The following is a 21,003-nucleotide window of genomic DNA, read 5'->3' as shown; positions in this document are numbered from 1 at the left end:
AGGTCTACCGAGTCTGTCTATCAGTTTTCCCGCTATCTGATCCAACTCACCACCAGATGGTGATCAGTTGACAGCTCGGCACCTCTTTTCACCCGAGTCTCCAGAACACGTGGTCTCAAGTCAGTTGAAACAATTACAAAGCTGATAACTGACCTTTGGCCTAAGGAGCTCTGGTGCCAAGTACGCTTATGAGCATACTTGCGTTCAAACATGATGTTTATTTGGGACAAACCATGACTAGCACAGAAGTCAAATAACATTTCACCATTCGGGTTTATATCAGGCAAGCCATTCACCCCCTCCAGATTTCCCAGTCATTGCCAACGTGAGCGTTGAAGTCCCCCAAGCAGGATTATATAGTCTGTAGGTGGGGCCCTCTCCAGAACCCCACTCATCCTCTCTAAGGAGGTCAGATACTCTGAACTGCTGTTTGGTGCATAAGCACACACAACAGCCAAAGTTTTCCTCCCTTCAACCTTAAGTCGCATTGAAGTGACCCTGTCATCCACCGCGATAAACTTCAACTGTATGGCAGCCAGCCAGGGGCTTGTGAAAATCCCCACACCCACCCGGTGCCTCTCACCCTGTGCAACTCCTGAGTAGCAGAGAGAACACCACCTATCGAGGAGTTTGGTTCCAGAGCCAACACTGTGAGTGGAGGTGAGCCCAACTATATCTAGTTGGTATCTCTCAACCTCCCGCACTAGTTCCGGCTCCTCCCCCACATTGAGATTACATTCCACGTGCCAAGAGCCAGTTTCTGTCCTGAGGGGCCGCAACACCAAGCGCCACCCTGCCTGCTCCTGCTGCCTGAAAAGCATTGCACCCGACCAACATGTTGGACCTTGCAGGAGACCCTACCAGGAGCATATTGCTCCTGACGATATAGCTCTGGAGATCCCTAGATCACGCAACCCTTCCGCCACGCCAAGGCCCTGATCCAGGAAGGGACCAGAAGGCATGCTGAAACAAAAATTTGAGCTTTCATGCTGTGAGCAGACCTTTCCATGGGATCAGGTAACAGGCTTTAAAAAAGTGGTCCATAACCACCAGTATTGTGGTGTTCCCATCTGACCTATGTAGGACCATAGTGAAAACTACTGCTATATTGGACCATGGCCGGTTTGGGACTGATAGCAGTTCAAGGAGCCCTGCTGGTAGCTGTTGTGGAACCTTAGCCTGGGCACAAGTGGTACAAGCAAGGACAAAGTCTCTTGGGTCGTGTTTTATGGATGCCACCAGAAGTGTCCAGAGACAAGTTTGAATGTTTGGTTAATCCTTGGCTGCCATGTGCCAGGAAAATCATGGGCCCAGTGTAAAAGCTTGGACCTGACAGCAGAAGGGACATACTCCTTTTCTTGTGGCTGCTCCATGGAACCAGGTTCCTGGATTTGAGCTGCTCTGATGCCATCCTACAGAGCCCACCGGATTGGAGCTATGAATTGCACAGGTGGCAGGATGGTATCTGGTGACATGAGTCTGGGCATAACCTCAAATGACCTGGAGAGAGCATCAGCTTTGCCATTCTTGGAGCCTGAGCGATAAGTCACTTGTAAAGCTAAATCTGGTCCACTGTGCCTGTCTGGAATTGAGCCTCTTTGCTGTTTGTAGATACTCCAGGTTCCGAAGGTCTGTCAGAACTAAGAATGGGTGAGTGGCACCCTTTAACCAATGCCTCCAATACTATTAGGCGAATTTTATTGCTAAGAGCTCCCTGTTTCCAACATCATAATTCATTCTGTGGGAGACGATTTCAGCAAAAGATAGGCACATGGATATAGCTTAGGGGGTTTCCCTGACACTGTGAGAGCACTGCTGCTAACCAACCTCTGACGCATCGACTTCAACCACAAAGAGTAACTTCGGATCAGGGTGTTTCAGAATTGGAGCAGTGGTAAAACGCATCAACGGGTCCTTAAAGGCCTGAATGGTTTCCGGAGCTCCTTGTAACAGTGCCGTCAATGGTTAAACACATCTGCTAGGTCTGAATATTCCAGAGGACTCTGCAAGGGCTTATCTGCTTTATGGCTTTCAATGGATGCGGAGCCACGTGGAATAGTAAAACAGTTTTCTGAACACTGCTTTCCCCAAGAGAGCAACTCGCTGGCACTCCAAGAAAAGACAGGGTCATGGGTAACTACCCATGTGTATCTTAGGATAATGGGGTTTAAGAGGAATTTGATTAAATAAAACCAAATCTTTTCTGCCCCTGGTGACAGATTCTGTATGGTGGTTAACCAGCCCAAACCCAATTAGTCCTCCATCTATACAGCTGATAGCTTAGAGTTTCAAGCATAGAATACAGGGCAAACCCCAAGTCTCAGCAATTTTTATATCAATGAAGTTCTCTGCTGCACAACTGTCCACCAGGGCCTTAACCCCCTTTGTGTACATGCCCCATGACAACTTAGTTGGCAACAATAACTGGGAAGCACTGTGAGAAACATTGCTCACCATTAGAGCCACACCACTGGATCCACAGGATGGTCGTGCAGGACAAGAGACCCGAATGTGATCCGCAGCTTTGCAGTAAAAGTAGGTGGCACTGTGGCACAGCGAGTTCTGCTGCTGTCTCACAGCGCCTGGGTGGTGCAAGAGGGTGTGAGTTTGATCTCGGCTCAGTCTGTGTGGAGTCTGCATGTTTTCCCAGTGTCTGCATGGGTTTCATTCCAAAGACATGCTGTTCAGGTTCACCCCTAGTGTGTGAGTGACAGAGAGAGTGTGCTGCACTGATGAATGGATGCATGGCTGTTTGTAAGTAGTGTATCTAGCACTGCAAATCACCTTGGTAAATAAGGTGTGTGGGCAAATAGCACTACATAAATTTCACTGGAAGTTGCTTTGGAGAAAAAATAAATGTTGTAAAAATACAAGTTCTGCTGGAAACAACATGTTCTCTCTGCCTGAGTCAGATGTCCTTTGCTGCCTTTTTTGTGCATGTCATGTTGCGTTGAAAGTGATTCATTCCATGGTTTGAATCTGCTTGCTCTGTCATTGTGAGACGTGTTGGCAGCAGACTGCTCGATGCTGGGGTTCATGGGGAGAGTGGGTGCTTCCATTGACAACTGTGGACGGACCAGACCAAGATTGGGAAAAGGAGGTCTGGTGTGCAACATTTGTAATGCTTGTGTCAAGAAGGCAGTGAGTCAGAGGAGTTCTTTTTCATGTGCACTAAGATGTTCTCTGTTCATCTCTACAGTCACCTTGACCTCAAGTAATTCTGCTGGTCACATCAAGATAGGCTGTAGAACTCACAACATCCCTACAAATGACAGCATTTTTTTTTTTTAATTCATTGTAGCACAATCTAAGGTATTTGCAGAGGCTAGCCTGCGAATAAAATAAGGAGCGTCTGTATTATTAAATTTTCCTCAAGTGTGACTTGAGAGTTGGATTTATGAACAAATAGGGTTGCAACCAGGCTTCCAGTACCAGTTGTGTGTATAATTTGAAGGTGCAGTGTAAACTGAAAAATTGTTTTTGATCATTCATAAGTGAAGTACCAAGCAAACTGATTATTTTTTCCAAACCCAGCCCAGGTGTTGCGTGTGTATCAATGGAAGCCATGTCAAATCTACGAAGACAGCATTCGCACCTGCTTTGGAGTTCTTTAAACAGTGAGTCCTGTCTTGCTGTATGTCATTTGTATTCTTCTGTATGTGTATCCCAGTTTAAGGGTTCCCATAAAACCACGGTCTTTGCAATATAGAGCGGTGAGAAAAAAAACCGTTTCAGACTGACATGACCTAATTTACTGATTAATAAATAACAGCTTGTTCTGAAATGCATCTTTACTGTGCTTTTCAGAAACATGTCCAAAATGCATATTGACAAAGAGAATTGTGTAATCTGGAAAGACATTCTTTTACCAATATCATCGGATCTTGACACAAAATTAGATGTAAGTGGTTTCGACGTCACCACTGTTCCTTGACTTTTTCATATTCTTTTAATTGGATTTCATCATGCTCAGTTGTTTAATTTGTTTTATAGGTGAGGAAGATAAAGTGCCCATTGCTATTTGTTAATGGGCTAGATGATCAGAGCTTGCCGGCAGCAGAATCTGCGGAAGATGTGAGTACGACACAGTGTCAGTTCTCTGGCACCTGTATACTAGTAACCTCAAACATTCAGTGATGGGCTTTCATCATTACTCTAATAGAAGCAGCCGATAGTGTAGCAGTACAACAGTCTTTTGGTTATTTGTATTTAATGAAGAAAGTTATTCAACACAAATTAGAACTGCGTGGAAATGTACATCTTCCCTTCTACTAAACTGGCTGCCATGACTGCTACCAAATACACACACTTCTTGAACCACTTGTCCCATACGGGGTTGCGGGGAACTGGAGCCTAATTCAGCAACTCAGGGAATAAGGTTGGAGGGAGAGAGGACACACCCAGGACAGGACACCACTCTGTTGCAAGGCACCCCAAGTGGGACTTGGATCCCAGACCCACCAAAGAGCAGGAGCCGGTCAAACCCACCGCGCCACCACACCCATGCAGCTAAATGTTTCTTATAATTCATTGTCAGTTTTTTTACATGACTGTAGAGGAGTTTCATTTATTTATTCACTTAGTTAATGCTTTTCTCCAAAGAAACTTGCAATGTTAAGCTACTTACAATTATTTACCCATTTAGACAGCTTAGCAATTTTTCTGGAGCAATTCAGGTGAGGCAGTGTTGCAGGGAACCCAAATGCGGATGCATTTATTTGGAGCAAACCAAATGGGGAAAGACGTGGTTCTGATGGGCGAGACAAGGTTGAGGAAGAATAGCAAGGGTCAGGATCACAGAGACAGGAATGAGGGAGCAGTAGGAAGGCTGCCACTTGTCCATAGATACAATGGCAACACAGTTGCTCTGGACAAGGTGCCACGAGTAGGTGTGCCGGCATTGTGCCTTTATACCCATCCCTCTGATCAGTGGCAAGTGTGGAAGCCATGGGCATGACATGAGCAGGGCTGGTTGAATTTAAGCTTGGCTGTTTTAAGTCACCTGACTAGTTATCACTTAACTGGGTTGATTTAACTAAAGGGCAATTACTTTCTCCATACAATGCCAGTTGTTGCTGGATTTTCTTCATCAAGTAAAACAAGTTTATCCGTAAACGGGGGCGGCATGGTGGCACAGCGAGTAGCGCTGCTGTCTCACAGCGCCTGGGTGGATGTGGGTTTGATCCCTGCTCAGTCTGTAAGGAGTTTGCATGTTCTGCCTGTGTCTGTGTCTGTGTGGGTTTACTCTGGGTGCTCTGGTTTCCTCCCACAGTCCAAAGACATGCTGTTCAGGTTCCCCCGTAGTGTGTGTGAGTGTCACGGAGTGAGTGTGTTTCACTAATGCGTGGATGAGTAACCCCTTGTAAGTAGTGTATCTAGCAATGTAGTCACCTAAGGTGTGTGGGCTAGTAACACTACATAGTACCTGTTGTAAGTTGCTTTGGACAAAAGCATCTACTACGTGAATAAATGTAATATAAACAGTAATTTCACACAGACAAGCACACACACGCAGGTTTTCAGCAATACTTATTTGTTCAGTCAAGTCCCCTTTATCTAATATTAAATGATAGCTGAAGACCTGAAAACACACACACACATTTTCCAGACCGCTCATCCCATAAGGGGTCGCGGGGAACCGGAGCCTACCCGGCAACACAGGGCGTAAGGCCAGAGGGGGAGGGGACACACCCAGGACGGGACACCAGTCTGTTGCAAGGCACCCCAAGCGGGACTCGAACCCCAGACCCACTGGAGAGCAGGACCCGGTCCAACCCACCGCGCCACCGCACCCCCCTGACCTGAAAACATTCCATATCAAAACTTTTTAATAATGCAAGAAATCACAAAGGAGCCAATTTCTTTCTTCTGGCAATGTATACAGTATAGAATTTTCTGACAGTATAATGTCTATGTAGAAGTGAAGGGATGCTTAACTCTGGCCCTCATCTTGCAGATGCACATGATGATGGAGAAAGCTGGGAACAGTCATTTGTTGACTGTACTTTCCTACCCCAAAACTGGCCATCTGATTGAGCCACCCTACTCTCCACACTGTCATGCCAGCATCTTCTTTTTGGACAGCAGCCTATACAGTAAATGTTAATGTTAACTAATAACAGATACAGTACTGTGCAAAATTTTTAGGAACTTAGAGGTTTCACAAAAATTTGTTTTAGATGGTTATTTAATTTTGTCTGCATTAGTGTCAATGGGAAAGAGCATATTTTAGATTTCCAAGCATTCCTTTTGCAAAAAGTTACAGTATTACAGTAAGGGTTTTGTATGTCGTTAAAGAATAAAGTACACACACACACACACACTGTCTGAAACTGCTTATCCTAAGTGGGGGTTGCAGCGATCTGGAGGCTAACCCAGCAACACGGGGCGCACGGCTGGAGGGGAAGGGGCACACCCAGGACGGGACGCCAGTCCATCGCAAGGCACCCCAAGCGGGACTCAACCCCCAGACCCACCAGAGAGCGGGAGCTGGCCAAGCCCGCCACGACCCTGCTCAAGACGAGCGTTTGTTGATGATGGATGGTTACTAAGCTTTGTAGGAAGTTTATTAAGAGCATTATTTTTGGAAGCATTCTCACTTTACAGCTTTTTCCCCAACCAAGTGCCTAAAACTTCTGCACAGTACTGTATCTAATTAATTAATAGGAACACAGTCTGTTTTTGTCACAATGTGTAGCATTACCCTGCTAAGCTAATGGTATGTTAGATATCTATACATAGTTTGCTTCATGAATCCACATAGTATGTAAGTAGTACAGTCAATATGAGTAGCGACAGAAATCTTTAATGTTAATAAGGAGGTGATGGCAAACTATGATGTCTGTTTAAAGAGACTAAAGTAAATTTTGATCGACATGCAGTGATGATGCTGTGGGGCGGCCAGTCTAAACCACATGCTGATGCTCAGGAGCAGTCATGGAGGAAAATTCTGGAGTTCCTACAGCAGCATCTGTATTACGGCAAGGATTCTGCACCATTGTCCAGGTTATAAGGTCACACGAGAACAGTGAAACACTGCAAAAGGCTCTATATGAACATGACACTGTTGCACCACATTGGCAACACAAATTGGCATGCTTTCTTACATTAATTCATTTTGCTGACACCTTTCTTCAGGACAGCTTACAGTGTTAAGCTCTCTACAACTAATTTCCCATTTATACAAATTTACTGGAGTATTTTTAAAGTAAATACCTTGCTCAAGGGTATTACAGGTGGAGGTGGGATTTGAATCTGTGAGCTTTGAGCCTAAATGTATTAGCTCTAATACTATGCCATCATCATTTCTTTTTTGAATCACTCTTTTCCAGTACAATCCTTCAGTTTGGTAAAACAAATCAGTATCGAACAACTGATAAACTGTGTAAAATCAATTATTACCAAGTGTGATGTATTATGACTCAAAGAAAACCCTCCAAGGTACATTACAAATCAAATTATGTGGTTTGCATATCAGAGATTACTTCTGTGAGGTAGATCCATAAGTTGGTCCCATAAAGGTCAACGATGTATATACCAAAGTTCCTGTTGGGGGAAGAATTGAATAACTGATCATTTATGTCACCTATGTCACTTATCTTCTGGCTTACTGCCCCACGTACACACCCATACCAGTGGATTTGACGAACATCAATGATACGCATGTTAAAATCCGGCTACATGAAGCCAGTTTTACAGCTTAAAGCTTGTCCTATGCTGCTGAAGATCTGTCTTTGATCATATGATCAATTTATCATTTGTCATATTACCTAAAAACTGAGAGGAAAATATTACTTACTGGTTTCGTTTGTTTCTTGGTGAAATTTGTTAGTTGTTTAACTGCTTACAGAGTGGCTTGTTTATCTTTCAGTAACTTTCAATTCTGTGATGTCTATACAGTTTGTCACGGCTATACAGTTTCGATCTTGTATGTCTCAGCTACAAAACGTCTTCATTGCACAATGAACAGCTCTTTGAGATAGTTACTCAATTCATGTACACAGCAAACTAACAAACGTTTAATATTGATGACAAAATGTAAAATCATAATTAGTCATTGTGTTCACCTACTTGTACATGAAAGTCACGCCACATAGAATATTTCTTCATTTTACATGTACTATGTAATGGTGCAAAGTGCAAATTAAAATTTCTTTATGTTTTCAATCACATTATACATGTGGGGGGTAGCAAGGTGGGACAGCATTTGGTGCTGCTCCTTCACAGTGCCTGAATTGTTCAAGCTGTTTGAAGTCAGCTCAGTCTGTGTGGACTTTATATGTTCTCCCCATGGCTGTAAGGATTTTCTTTGGGTGCCTGTGATCAATATCAAGCTGAAAAACGTCGCACACTTGTGACATTAGTCAGTTCACTATCGGAATTCACTATGGGTGTCATGGTTTCGCGTTCCGAGAGGACGGACTCAAGTGCACAGTTCTTCAAAGAGAAGTTTATTGTAGCAGACAAGCGCAATCCAAAGGGAGTAGTCGAGGGACAGGCGAGGGTCAGGCGATCAGTAATCAGAGTACACAGGGCGAGGCGAGAATCTCAGTCAAAACACACAGGAGAAAGGTCAAGATCAGAAGGCGTAACAGGAATCGCAATCCGGAATGAAACGGAGTCCCTGTCTGTTCTGCATCCCCTTTTATCCCCACTTCCGTCAGGGAACAGCAGGTGTTGCTGATGTCCTGGCTGCTGGGGATGTGACAATGGGTTTGTGGAAAGTGTGTATTTTTAATTTTAGTAATTTTAAATTAGCTAATAATGTGGCATGAAGTTAACAAAAATTTTTACAAAAAATTTTTATTTACCATTATTATATCTACGATTTTTATTTCATCTAAGCCATAATGATAAATGTCTTTTTTATTAAGCTTGTATTGATTCGGTCCATTACACTTACATTTCTTAATTTTAGCAGACATTTGTCTCCAAAGCAACATACAGCTCAGAGAAAAAAAAATGACATGTCATCAACAGTCGGTGAAACATAGTGTGAATAGAATAGAAATATGTGTTGATGGTGAAGAAGAAAAAGAAAGCAGAAACTGGCCTGAAGCTGAAAAACACTGACCATCCTTATGGGATGAATTTTTCAATGGCATTAAATGGAAGGTTGTGGTTATACAATTTTTATATTCATTAATTTTAAGAAAGTTTTTATTTTGTAGTTTTGATATTCATTTAAAAAAAAGTTTTATGACATCACATCTGGTGTTTGGGTCCAGGATACAGAATACACACAGACCACCACAACCTTGCACCGGAGATTGTCTAAAACATGCCTTCACTGACAAACACAATCTTTCAATTCTGTCTCAACAGCTTAAACAGCTTTTGTCAAATCTTCATTTACATTTATTCATTTAACAGATACTTTTCGCCAAAGCGACGTACATCTCAGCGAAAATACAAATTTTTTAATTACATCAGGAAAAAGAGACATAGCCCCAGACATGTGATTCTTAAGTAAACCTAGTTTGTTACTTTCCAATAGATGCACTGATGTTCATAACTGAAGTAGGTGCATAAAACGCAGGTTAGATGAATCCTTATAACCTTCCTACAAAAATTTTTTTTTTTCTTCTACAGTCAAGGTACAGTCAACTAAATTGAAGGCTTTTCTGAACATTAACTTGAAACCTGAGGTATTACATAAAGGTACAAGATGATAGAGAAGCAGCAGTTCACCAATAGGCTCAAAACTGATAGCTGTAGAAGCCATTGGATCATCTACAGCTTATTCATTTTTTTTTTTTTTTTTTTTGATTCTTTTGGACCTTCTCCTGTTATTTGAGACTTAAGGCAGCGCTTACCATTCACAGTTGCTATCTGTACCATGCTGAGTTCAGTAAATCTGACTAGTACAGGTTTGAGGCTCTTTTAAAATTCACACTAATCCAAAAACCTGCAGCTACAAATGGAAATAAAGAGGGCACCAGGTCAGGACGAAGAATACAGTTTTTCACACAAATAGGGATGGCGGTTTATACAGTATATATGAAATATACTTCTTGGGATACAGTGTGATGGAATCACAGTTTTTTTATTCATTGGAGCTGTATCATCACTATTCCAAATTCTGCTAAAGTACTAAATACCAGCAGTGAGAGTCCCTCAGACCCTCATTAATGACACTCCTGGATACCCTGAGTATGGGTGTTTGACAGGGGGCAGACTGACTGCCATTACACTCACAATCATAAAGGTAGTAACAACCATAATGGTGATTAGATGTTTGAAACTGTCCACACAGCTATACAACAGATTCCTCCAAAAGAGATAAAAGACAGTGGATTTAGCACAGCAGTACACTGTGATAACAGGTGTAGAAGAACAATGTTACCTCAGCGCAATGTGCATTGCATTCCTGGATCCTTTCAATGTGGTTTCCTTGGGTCAGAACCCCACAGATTGCAAGGGTCAGCAGCATCACAGGCTTCATCCTCACCCTTTCTTCAGTTTAGCAAAATCTGGGTCCTGACTGATTCCTCCAAACGATTCTGATCTTGTCAAATGCCCTTGGGCTCAGCCAGCTTGGGTCACAAGTCCTGCTGGGACTTGAGCTGTGGGTCTTGTTCAGGTCCAGTCTGGCTGTGTCTTCAGGCTGTAATGACCACGCTTGGTTCTGGCATCCAAAGCCCTGAGACACAGACTTCAGTGTGAAGGCTGATTTTAACAGGGGAGCTCATGTCTCCGCCCTGCACGCTTCCCACCCTCTGTGATGTGTGCTCCCTTCTGGGAGGACCCATACCTCACTGTCAGGCAGCATGAAAAGGATGATCATTTAAACAGAATGCAATTTACATTAAGACAGACTGTACAGAAAATCAAAACAATAAATTAAAGCTGAAGCTGGACTTATTCCACGTCTGTGCGATGTGCTCTAAAAAACAACTGCAATGTACATGGTGACTTCACTTAAAATCAGGCAAAGGCCAGAATTAAAAGACGGTAACTCATCATTTCCCAAAAGCACAAGATTTCAGTTTCATGGCATGTTACAGCACAAAAAAAGATAAAGAATATGTTAAAGGTGAATAAATCTTTTCAGAATAAAGCAGAAACACTAATCTTATTCCTTATTCGTAAACATTGCTATATATAAAATAGCATAAATATAATGAAACATAGCATATATATACCGTATATATAATAAAGGTGTTTTGTATGCCATAAAAATTGTAATTGAAATCTCATTGCAATTTTCTTACAGGATTATTGCAATGATGCTGTATAATTTTGTTAGAAGTTTTGTATGAATTATTTGCATAGGGATGCTGACACCTGAAATGGTTTGTCAAAATGCCAGCAAAGATTATAATTTACCATGAAAAAGTTATATAAGTCTGTGGTGGTGACAAACAATTGTATTGTGTTGTTTTTCTTTTTAAACAGAGAAAGCACTGCTATTAAAAACGTCATTACACACACATTTTCTGAAACCGCTTGTCCTATGCGGGGTCGCGGGGAGCCGGAGCCTAACCGAGCAACATGGGGCGCAAGGCTGAAGGGGCAGGGGATACACCCAGGACAACACGCCAGTCCACCACAAGGCACCCCAAGCAGGATTCAAACCCCAAACCCATGGGAGAGAAGGACCTGGCCAAACCCACTACACCACAGCACCACCACACCGCCCCCATTACACATCATTTATTGTTAAATGAACAGATAGTTCTTTATATTTCATGCATTTCTCCTCCACACATCAATAGAAAATACGAAAATATATAGAACAGAAAGGAATATCCGAAGTCATTTAAACCAGAAATTTAAATAGAAGTAATAACATCTCCACCTAGATGACTGATCAACATCTGCAACTCCTTTAGATTTTCTGAGGACTGAGATCCTCCATCTCCCACCAGGTCCCCCTACCTGTCAGAAGCTCTTTTCAAATTGGACAACTTACTCATTTCTTTCTCTTTATCAGTCAAAAGCCTTTGAATAACAACTCACTGAAATCTCTTCTTCTCCCAGCCCATTTGAGCCATAACCCATCCATATGCTCTCCATTACACTGAGTTATACTTTGCTTTGGAGAAAAACGTCTGCTAAATGAATAACTGTAAACGCAGGTAAATCCTATACAACATACCTCGTGTATATCATTTATAGGATCTGACCTTATCTCATAGCACATATCCCTGTATCTTGCTCTACATCTACTCTGTATTGATAGCTCTCCTGGATTTCCATATCTCCCTCCTGCCTGGTCTGCCAGCCTCCACTATTAAGAGCCTTCGATAGCTCAGTTGGTGCAGGAGAAAACGCACAGCTGACGTCCTTAGTTGCTGGTTTGATTCTGGCTTAGGAGACCTTGACACCATTCAGAACAGGTGGTAGCATAGTGGTTAGAGCTGTTGCTGTTGGGTCCAAAAGTTATAAGTTGGAATCCCATTTCCAGCTACAGTACCCTTAAGCAAGGTACTTACCTGAAATTGTGCCAGTAAAATTGCCCAGCTGTGTAAGTGGGTAAATAACTTTAAGTAGTTTAACATTGGAGAAGGGGGTGCGGTGGCGCAGTGGGTTGGACTGCAGTCCTGCTCTCCGGTGGGTCTGGGGTTCAAGTCCCGCTTGGGGTGCCTTGCGGCGGACTGGCGTCCCGTCCTGGGTGTGTCCCCTTCCCCCTCCGGCCTTACGCCCTGTGTTGCCGGGTAGGCTCCGGTTCCCCGTGACCCCGTAAGGGACAAGCGGTTCTGAAAATGTGTGTGTAGTTTAACATTGTATGTTGCTTTGGAAAAAAGTGTCAGCTAAATGAATAAATGTAAACATAAGCTTCTCCAGCTGTTTCAGAGTGTTGGTGCAAGTTGTGTTTGACCTGCCCAAGTGTTCCCCTGTATCTCTCCCTCTGCTGGTTTCTTGTAGCTGCGTGTGTCAGGTTCAAGATTTTGGATAGAGCCCACAATATGTCAAGGTATGTGCACCCTGATACCTACAGGACCTGATCATTCCCTACACCCCAGCAAGATCCTTGCAGTCCTTCACCTCTGGCCACTTGGTGGACCAGCTCATGAGGAACCGAAATATAAACTCCCTCAAATCTCAGTTTTGGCACTGTGTTGGTGGAATGAGCTCCCCCTTTCCCTCACAACTGCTGAAAACCTCCCAGGATTCAAACCCCATTTCTTTTGCAATTCCCTGACAGCTTCTTAATTTTTTTACCACACTATATTCCTATATTCCATAATTATATCTACATTTGTTTTCTGATTCACACTTTTCTATTAAGCTACTTAAACAATACATGCCAGACAAATGATGGTATCATACAAACAAATTGAACTTTCATAATTACGTGTCTGCAACTAAAGCAATTTGCCTGTTATTGAAAGCAATTTTTGTGCACTTTGGAGAAATGCATTTTCTAGCTGAATAAATACAGAAATTTAAATGTAAGAATGATCGTATGTTATACACAGCTGCTGTTTGCTCTTCTGTCACACTTGGTATCTTGTAAACTGTGCCATCTTCTGGACGCACTGGCACTCCGCACAGAAGCAAGTCAGTCAGGAGCAGAATGAATTCTTACACTGACATGTATTCATTTAGCTGACATTTTCTTCCGATACAACTTACAGTGTTAAGCTACCTACGATTATTTAACCATTTAAACAGCTGGGTAATTTTACTGGAGCAATTTGCGGAAAGTACCTTGCTCAAGGGTACTACAGCTGGAGGTGGAATTGCAACCTGCGGATCCAAAAGCAACAGCTCTAACAACCACGCTGCCAGCTGTCCCCATGTTCTTACTGTACTTTCAATGTACTGTCCCCCCAAAAATGTAATACTGAGTTAAGTTCCAGAAAGTTACAGGTTCAAATCCAACCTCCAGCTGTAATATCCTCAAGCAAGGTGTGTATCTTAAATTGCTCCTGTGAAAATTACTCAGCTGCATATACGGGTAGTTGCTTTGGAGAAAAGCATCAGATAAATTAATAAAAGTAAAAATTAATGCAATGTTCCATATGTGAGTGTGGTGGCGCAGTGGGTTGGACCATAGTCCTGCTCTCCCGTGGGTCTGGGGTTCGAGTCCTGCTTGGGGTGCCTTGTGATGGACTGGCGTCCCGTCCTGGGTGTGTCCCCTCCCCCTCCGGCCTTCCACCCCGGGTTGGCTCCGCAACCCCGTATGGGACAAACGGTTCTGAAAATGTGTGTGTGTTCCATACGTGACCATTTTGGCAGTTTTTACAGAAATCAGCTTGGGCTAAAAACCCTTACAGTAAGTGATATGACATCATTTACTAAGAAATGTCTTACTCAGTTGTAGGTGATCAGTTATATCAAAAGTGAAAACATTTTGTGTGTGTGGGTGCATGTGCGTGTGTTGGGTGAATGCATTATGAAAAGGGAATCACCCACCTCTATCCTACGTCCAGGAACACAGGACATGAGTGAGCAATGACACCGGGTCACCAAACAATAGATACATTGTCGAGGCTAAATACAATCCTCTCTTGATCACAGCTGTCATTCCCTCAATGAGACAATAGGTTCTTACCACTGATAACAGGCAGGACAGGTCTACAGAGTCCAGCTGTTTAAAACAAACCTTGATTTTGCCATCGTCAATAATTAAAAATAAATGGGTGTGGCACAAACATGCAGGACACATTCAGTGGGTGAGGATTTGTCTTTATTTACAAGTACGGCACATCAATGAAGGGGAAATTGTGCACAGGGGAAGGAGTGCTCTCTCATGTTTGTGCCATTCTGTGCTCTTGGTGCAGGCTTTGAAACTTCAAGGTCTGGGGTTGTGTTTCCTCAGGCTCTCAGGTCCCGTGTCCGTCTGGAACTCCCGAGTCACTCTCTCCTACTGTTTGTGAAGACGGGGTTAAATAGGGCCAATTATTAGTGACAGGTGGGGTAAAATCACTACTCCTAACTATCCCCCACTCCCCTAGCCTGGGTGTGCCACAGCAGGCAATTTTTCCACTCATAACTTACGTGGAATTGGTAACTGAATGGTTGTTGGAGTCAGTTCAGCTTCTTTAGTTGACTGGAGTGCAAATGTGTTCTGAGATGCCGATCTGTTCGCTGCTGCTGTACCAGCCATTATTTGCCTGTTTGTGGTCCATTTGTAAGCCTACAGAATCATCTCCATTGTTGTCATTGTTGAACCCAGGAAACCAAGCCCACAGACTCAAGTGCAGGTGCTTTATTTCCGATAAGGGGCAGAGAAAGAACATGTTCAGGGGCAGGCAAGGATTGGTCGATCTTTATCATGTGCTCATACAGGGGAGCACAGAAGAGCCGGAGTCATGATCGTAGAGCAAAGGGTCGAAGAGCCAGATGAACCAAATGCAGGAGCACATAGAGGGAAGGGAGACGGGAGCGGGAAGGCAAACAGGAAAAGAGATCTCGGAGCGATAGCAGTGAGCTGTGGCTTCTTTAGTTGAGGTTCCACAGTCAGGTGCTTCCAGGCAGCCTCTTTATACCCTGCCTCCTGAATCTCCCATAGGTGCAGTTGTTGGACGTGACAGTACCCCTCCACCTGGTGGCTCCTGCTGTCCTGGACACCCCCCTGGGACCAGTCCAGGTGGTCTCTGTGGAAATCAGTGACAAAGACAGACACCCAACACTGTTCCTCCGGCCCATAGCCCTCCCAGTCCACCAGATACTGTAGCCCTCTGCGCCACCACTAGGAGTCGAGAAGCGCCCATATAGTATAGGCAGGACCTCTGTCCACCTGTACCGGTGGAGGGAGCGCGGCATTGATCGAGGCCTGGAGGACGGAAGTCCCACAAGGCTTGAACAGGGACACATGGAAAGTGGGATGGATTTGCAACCGCTGGGGTAACTGGAGCTTGTAGGTGACCGGGGTGACCCTGCGGTGGACCTTGGAAAGTCCAATGAAGCGTGGGCTGAGTTTCCTGGAAGGAAGGTGTAGTTTCAGGTCTCGGGTGGACAGCCACACTTTCTGTCTGAGCAGGAAGCAGCGGGTGTATCAGTGTCAATCCACCTGCTGTTTGTACCAGTGGGTGCTCTGCTGGAGGTGTTGCTTGACAGCTCACCACTGACTTGGTACCAGGCATCAACCGCAGGCACATTGCTCAGGCTGGGGTGGCAGGGGAACAAAGCGGGCTTGTACCCTAACACAAATTGAAAGGGAGACATACCTGTGGAAGAGTGGGTCAGGGCATTATGGGCATATTCCGTCCAGGGCAGATACCTGGCCATTTGCCTGGGGGTGGTATCCGGAGGTGAGGCTAACCAACACCCCCAGCTTGCTCCAGAATGCCTTCCAGACCCGCGATATACACTTGGGCCCCCAGTCCAATACGATGTCCTCGGGTAGGCTGAATAAGCAAAATACCTGCTGGAACAGAACTTCTGCCATTTCCATGGCTGTGGGAAGCCTTGGTGGGGATGGGGAAATCAGGCCACAGGCCTTGGAAAAGCAGTTAACTAAGGTCAGTATTGTGGCCTTATCTTCGGAAGTGGGGGTCCAACAGGAAGTCCACTGCCAAGTGTGACCGGGGGCAAGAGGGCACCAGCAGCGGTTCCAGCAGCAACAATGCGGTTCTTAGGCAGGATTGGCTTGGGGGTCTCACTTGGAAGGTCGCTATTATAAATGCATGAAAGGGCATCTGCCTTAGTGTTCTTGGTGCCTGGCCTATACAATACTGTGAACTAGAACCTAGTTAAGAATACGGCCCATTGGGTTTGGCAAGGGTTTAGCCTGCGTGCCCTCTGGAGATATTATGGGTTGCAATGGTCGGTTAACACCAGGAAAGGGTGCGCGGCCCCCTCCAACCAATGCCACCACTCCTCCAAGGCTAATTTTATTGCCAAGAACTCCCGGTTTCCAGTGTCGTATTTCCGTTCAGCCTGGGACAGCTCCCATGAGAAATCTGCATAAGAATAGAGCTTTGGGCGATCACCCTGCCTTTGGGACAACACGGCCTCCATCCCCACCAGGGACGCGTCCACTTCCACCACAAAGGGCAACGTGTGGTCCGAGTGCATGAGGACAGGGGCCATCATGAACCGATCTTTCGCCTCCTGGAAGGCGTGCTAGGTCCAAGCCAGACGGGTCTCCTTACTAGCAGATGACGGCCATGAGGGGGACGGCGATGGAGCTGAATCCTCTTATGAACCTCCTATAGAGGTTGCAGAAGCCCAGGAATTGATGTAGAGCCTTCACGTTTCTCAGCCATGGCCATTCAGAGACCGCTCGAACCTTCTCGGGGTCCATGGCCACCCCATCCTTGCTTAGGATATAGGATGAAGCGAACACAGGTGCACAGAGAGGGTCGGGAGAAGGGATCAGGAAGGCAACCAGGGAAAGCACACTAGCAGTGAACTACAGCTTCTCTAGTGGAGGTTCCACAGTCAGGTGCTTCCAGGCAGCCTCTTTAAACCCTGCCTTCTGAATCTCCCACAGGTGCAGTTGTCGGGCACGCGACTGGGGGCATGAAAATTCTGAGTTGATTTCCCTGTTTAACTAACTGTTTCAGCACACAGCACAGGTCTGCTATAAAAGGTTCTTGTTTTTTTCTAGTGGAAAAAATGTAACACTTCAGTCATTCACATATTTACAGAGCAAACTTCTGGAGTGGGCCACAGCTTTAAAATACCTTTCATTATGTGCACACCAAGAAACTTGGAGCTTTTGACTCTCTCCATAGCTGTTCCGGTGATGTGCAGTGGTGAGTGGTCTACTCGGGTCCTGCTGAAGTCAACAATAATCTCTTTAGTCTTATCAACATTAAGAGATAAATTGTTGTCTTTACACCATTCTGTAAGCTGGTTCACCTCCTCTCTGTATGCTGACTCATCATTGTTGCTGATAAGGCCCACAACTGTAATGTCCTCAGCAGACTTGATGATATGATTTGAACTGTACTTTGTAGCACAGTCAAGAGTCAGTAGGGTAAACAGCAGTGGACTGAGCACACAGCCCTGGGGAGAGCCAGTGTTCAGTGTGGTGGTGCTGGAGGTGGAGTTGCCGATCCTGATGGACTGCGGTCTCCCAGTCAAAAAGTCGAAGATCCAGTTTGCAGAGGGAGGTGGTCAGGCTCAGCTTAGTTATCGGTTTTGGAGGGATGATTGTGTTGAATGCTGAACTGAAGTCAATGAGCAGCATCCTTACATAGTTGTCCTTTTTGTCCAGATAAATCAGAGGAAGGTAGATGGTAATAGACATGGCATCATCTTTACCATGTACACTCATATTTTCACACTGCACCTGAGTTCCACACTTCTACATCCCTATAGAGATGTTGCAGTAATACATAAACATGCAGTAGTATAAAATAAAATGTTCAGTTCTTTCATTGCTTTTGCTGGCAAATGTGTGCATTTTATCAAGATTTGCTGCTAGGAAGCAGAAAGGGCGCAACAAAGAATACCTTCAGGCTGCACATTTCATGTGTGATTGTACAGCACAGAGCCTGTGGCAAAGGTGTCATCGGAAAGTTTACAGATTGACTGTATCAGAGACAGGTCTGTCATGGTTTCGTTCCACACGGTGACGGACTCAAATGCAGAGTTCTTCAAAGCGACGTTTATTATAACAGACAGACGTAATTCAAGAGAGTGGTCGTGGGACAGGCAATGGTCAGGCAATCAGCGAACAGAGTTCAGTGGACAAGGCGAGAATCGGCGTCAAAGAGCACACAGGCAAAGGTCGAGATTGGAAGGAGTAACACGTAACCCAAGCGGACTGAAAGAGGAGTTGCTGAACAAGGTTCCACATTGTCTCCTCCTCAGCGTCCCTTTTTAATCTCCGTTTCCATCAGGGAACAGCAGGTGTCGCCGATGCACTGGTTGACGGAGACGTGACAGTACCCCCCCAACGGGCGGCTCTGGACGCCTCAGGCCGGGATGACGGCCGCCCCCTGGGGCAAAGGGGCCAGACGCTCAGGATGATCCCTGTGGAAGTCAGAGATGAGTGCGGGGTCCAGAATGTCCGATGCTGCAACCCAGGATCGCTCCTCCGGTCCGTATCCCTCCCAGTCGACGAGGTATTGTAGCCCACCCCGCCGCCTGCAAGAGTCCAACAGGGCCCGGACTGTGTACGTTCGATCCCCATCAATTGGTAAAGGAGGGGACCGAGCTGGGTCGACCGGCGGTTGGCGGAGGGACACCCCTACAGGCTTTAGGAGAGATAGATGAAATGTAGGATGTACCCGGAGATCCGGGGGTAACTGAAGGCGGTAGGTAACTGGAGTCACTCAGCGCAAAACCTCGAATGGGCCGTTGTACCGGGTCCCAAGTTTCTTAGAAGGGGTCTTGAGATGAAGGTCCCGGGTGGACAGCCACACTCTTTGCCCAGGCGCGAAGGAAAGGGTACGCCTGTGTTGGTCTGCTTGATGTTTGTACCTTTCGGCACCGTGGAGCAGGTGATTCCGGACCGTCCGCCACACTAACCGAGGGGGCATTCACTAAACCAAACGGTATAACCCGATGCTCATAATGACCTAGAGTGGTGGAAAACGCCGTCTTTCATTTGTCCCCCTTGCGGATCCTGATCAAGTTGTACGCGCTTTGGAGGTCTAACTTGGTGAACCGATGCGCTGGTTGACGGAGACGTGACAAGGTCACTCACCACGATTTAATTAGTGCTACTTCATCTATTACATAGTTGCATCATTTGGTGGTGCCCACATCTTAACCAGCAATCATGCGGGGTCAAACTAAATTTCTTTCCAGGGACAGAGGAGAAAAGCGGGAAAAATAAAAAGAAAAAAATAATTCCTGGGACAGTTCAGGATGTGGGCCAGTTCATTGTCACCAGTGGTGGTGGCGGCTGTGATATGAACACCTCTAGGTCCTTTCAAAAAGGAGCCAAAGCCACAAGTGTAACAACACCTTCTCTGTCTCATGGTGAACAGAGGTTGGTGCTCAGTAAAACAAAATAATCACCATCTCATCTTTAACTTAGAAATTAATCAGCATCACGCTCGTATACAGGGCTCTATAACTACCAGTGTGGTAAGTTTCTCCAGGGAAAAATTGCACTAGACACTCAAATGATATTGCAAATTGCTTCCCACCTGAACAGGTCCCTGTCACTTATTGTCCCTTATGGCAGGAGATGGCCACTAGTTGTGGAAATGTTATCCTGCAGTATAGTGACTCGTTCTCAATGTTTTTATTCTTTTTCACTATACCAGTTAATGCATTACTATGTGTTCATATTGTTCATGGTGTGTAGATGCTTCTATTTGTTTGAATGCCATTATTTCAAACATGAAGAGAAAAACAGATATTATGAATAAATTTACATTCTCTGGGAGAGATCACTTCAAAATGCATCACATCTTCATTTTTCCTTTCTTTTACTAACGCCAATTAAAAATTGAAGCACTTTACAAGCACACAATTCAACATTTGCAAACAAAACAACCACAACACTACCGCACAACTCAATATACTTGAAAATCAAGACCATATCAACAAAGTTCAATTAAAAAAATTAAAAAAAAAAACAAACATCAAACATCAATGTGCCTTGTCTGCACCTTCAAACAAATGAAACACATAAGCTATTAAAGCTCTGCCTTCATTGCTGTTACACAAGGTTGCCTGACTGAATCCTGAGTTCTTTTTAGGGAGAAAGGCAAATTTGTGTATAACTGCATTGTATTACGTAAGTACACTGCTGCCGTGCGTAACATTAGAGTAACAAATTTTCAAAGATATCAGTATTTCCCATTTATTTGTTCATTTTAAGGGCATTTTATTCCCTGTTCTACGTTCTAAAAATTTCCATCTCTTGCAGAGCTAAAGAAACCTGCATTTCCACATCCAGGCATCAGCTGGCAAAATAATGTGCTCAGAACAGAAACAGTATAGCGCAGGACTGCTATCATTCAACTCGCACGCATGATGATTACTACTTGTATCTGGTGTTCCTGTGTGCTAGAGATCAATGCCAAGATGAGGAATGCAATTCATGTTTATGGGATGAAAGGGTCAGTCAGTTTGTTCATTTAGCTGAGGAATTTCTCCAAAGACACGCAATGTTAAGCTACTTACAAAGATTTACTTATT

At 44.6% G+C, this 21,003-nt stretch overlaps 1 protein-coding gene across 4 annotated transcripts in view; it reads left to right on the top strand.

The window, feature by feature from the left end:
• The window catches only part of LOC108922483 (acyl-coenzyme A thioesterase 4-like), a 29,899-nt gene extending 9,953 nt beyond the window's left edge, over positions 1–19,946 (top strand). For 3 of the 4 annotated variants that reach the window (XM_029247597.1, XM_029247598.1, XM_029247596.1), the window contains exons 7-11: positions 3,535–3,617; positions 3,808–3,901; positions 3,994–4,074; positions 5,957–6,095; positions 6,882–7,167. In XM_029247597.1, coding sequence (XP_029103430.1) covers positions 3,535–3,617; positions 3,808–3,901; positions 3,994–4,074; positions 5,957–6,095; positions 6,882–7,012 — 528 coding nt within the window. In that variant the 3' untranslated portion in view covers positions 7,013–7,167. Of the gene's footprint in view, positions 1–3,534; positions 3,618–3,807; positions 3,902–3,993; positions 4,075–5,956; positions 6,096–6,881; positions 7,168–18,746 lie in introns of those variants that run through there. The other variant, XM_029247599.1, reaches the window with a different exon arrangement.
• Positions 19,947–21,003: the final 1,057 nt, after the last annotated feature.

Source organism: Scleropages formosus, chromosome 21 (genome assembly GCF_900964775.1).
Source record: "Scleropages formosus chromosome 21, fSclFor1.1, whole genome shotgun sequence".
Classification (NCBI taxonomy): Eukaryota; Metazoa; Chordata; class Actinopteri; order Osteoglossiformes; family Osteoglossidae; genus Scleropages; species Scleropages formosus.
The sequence above is the reverse complement of the archived record's forward strand: the minus strand, read 5'-3'. Positions and strand labels throughout refer to the sequence as shown.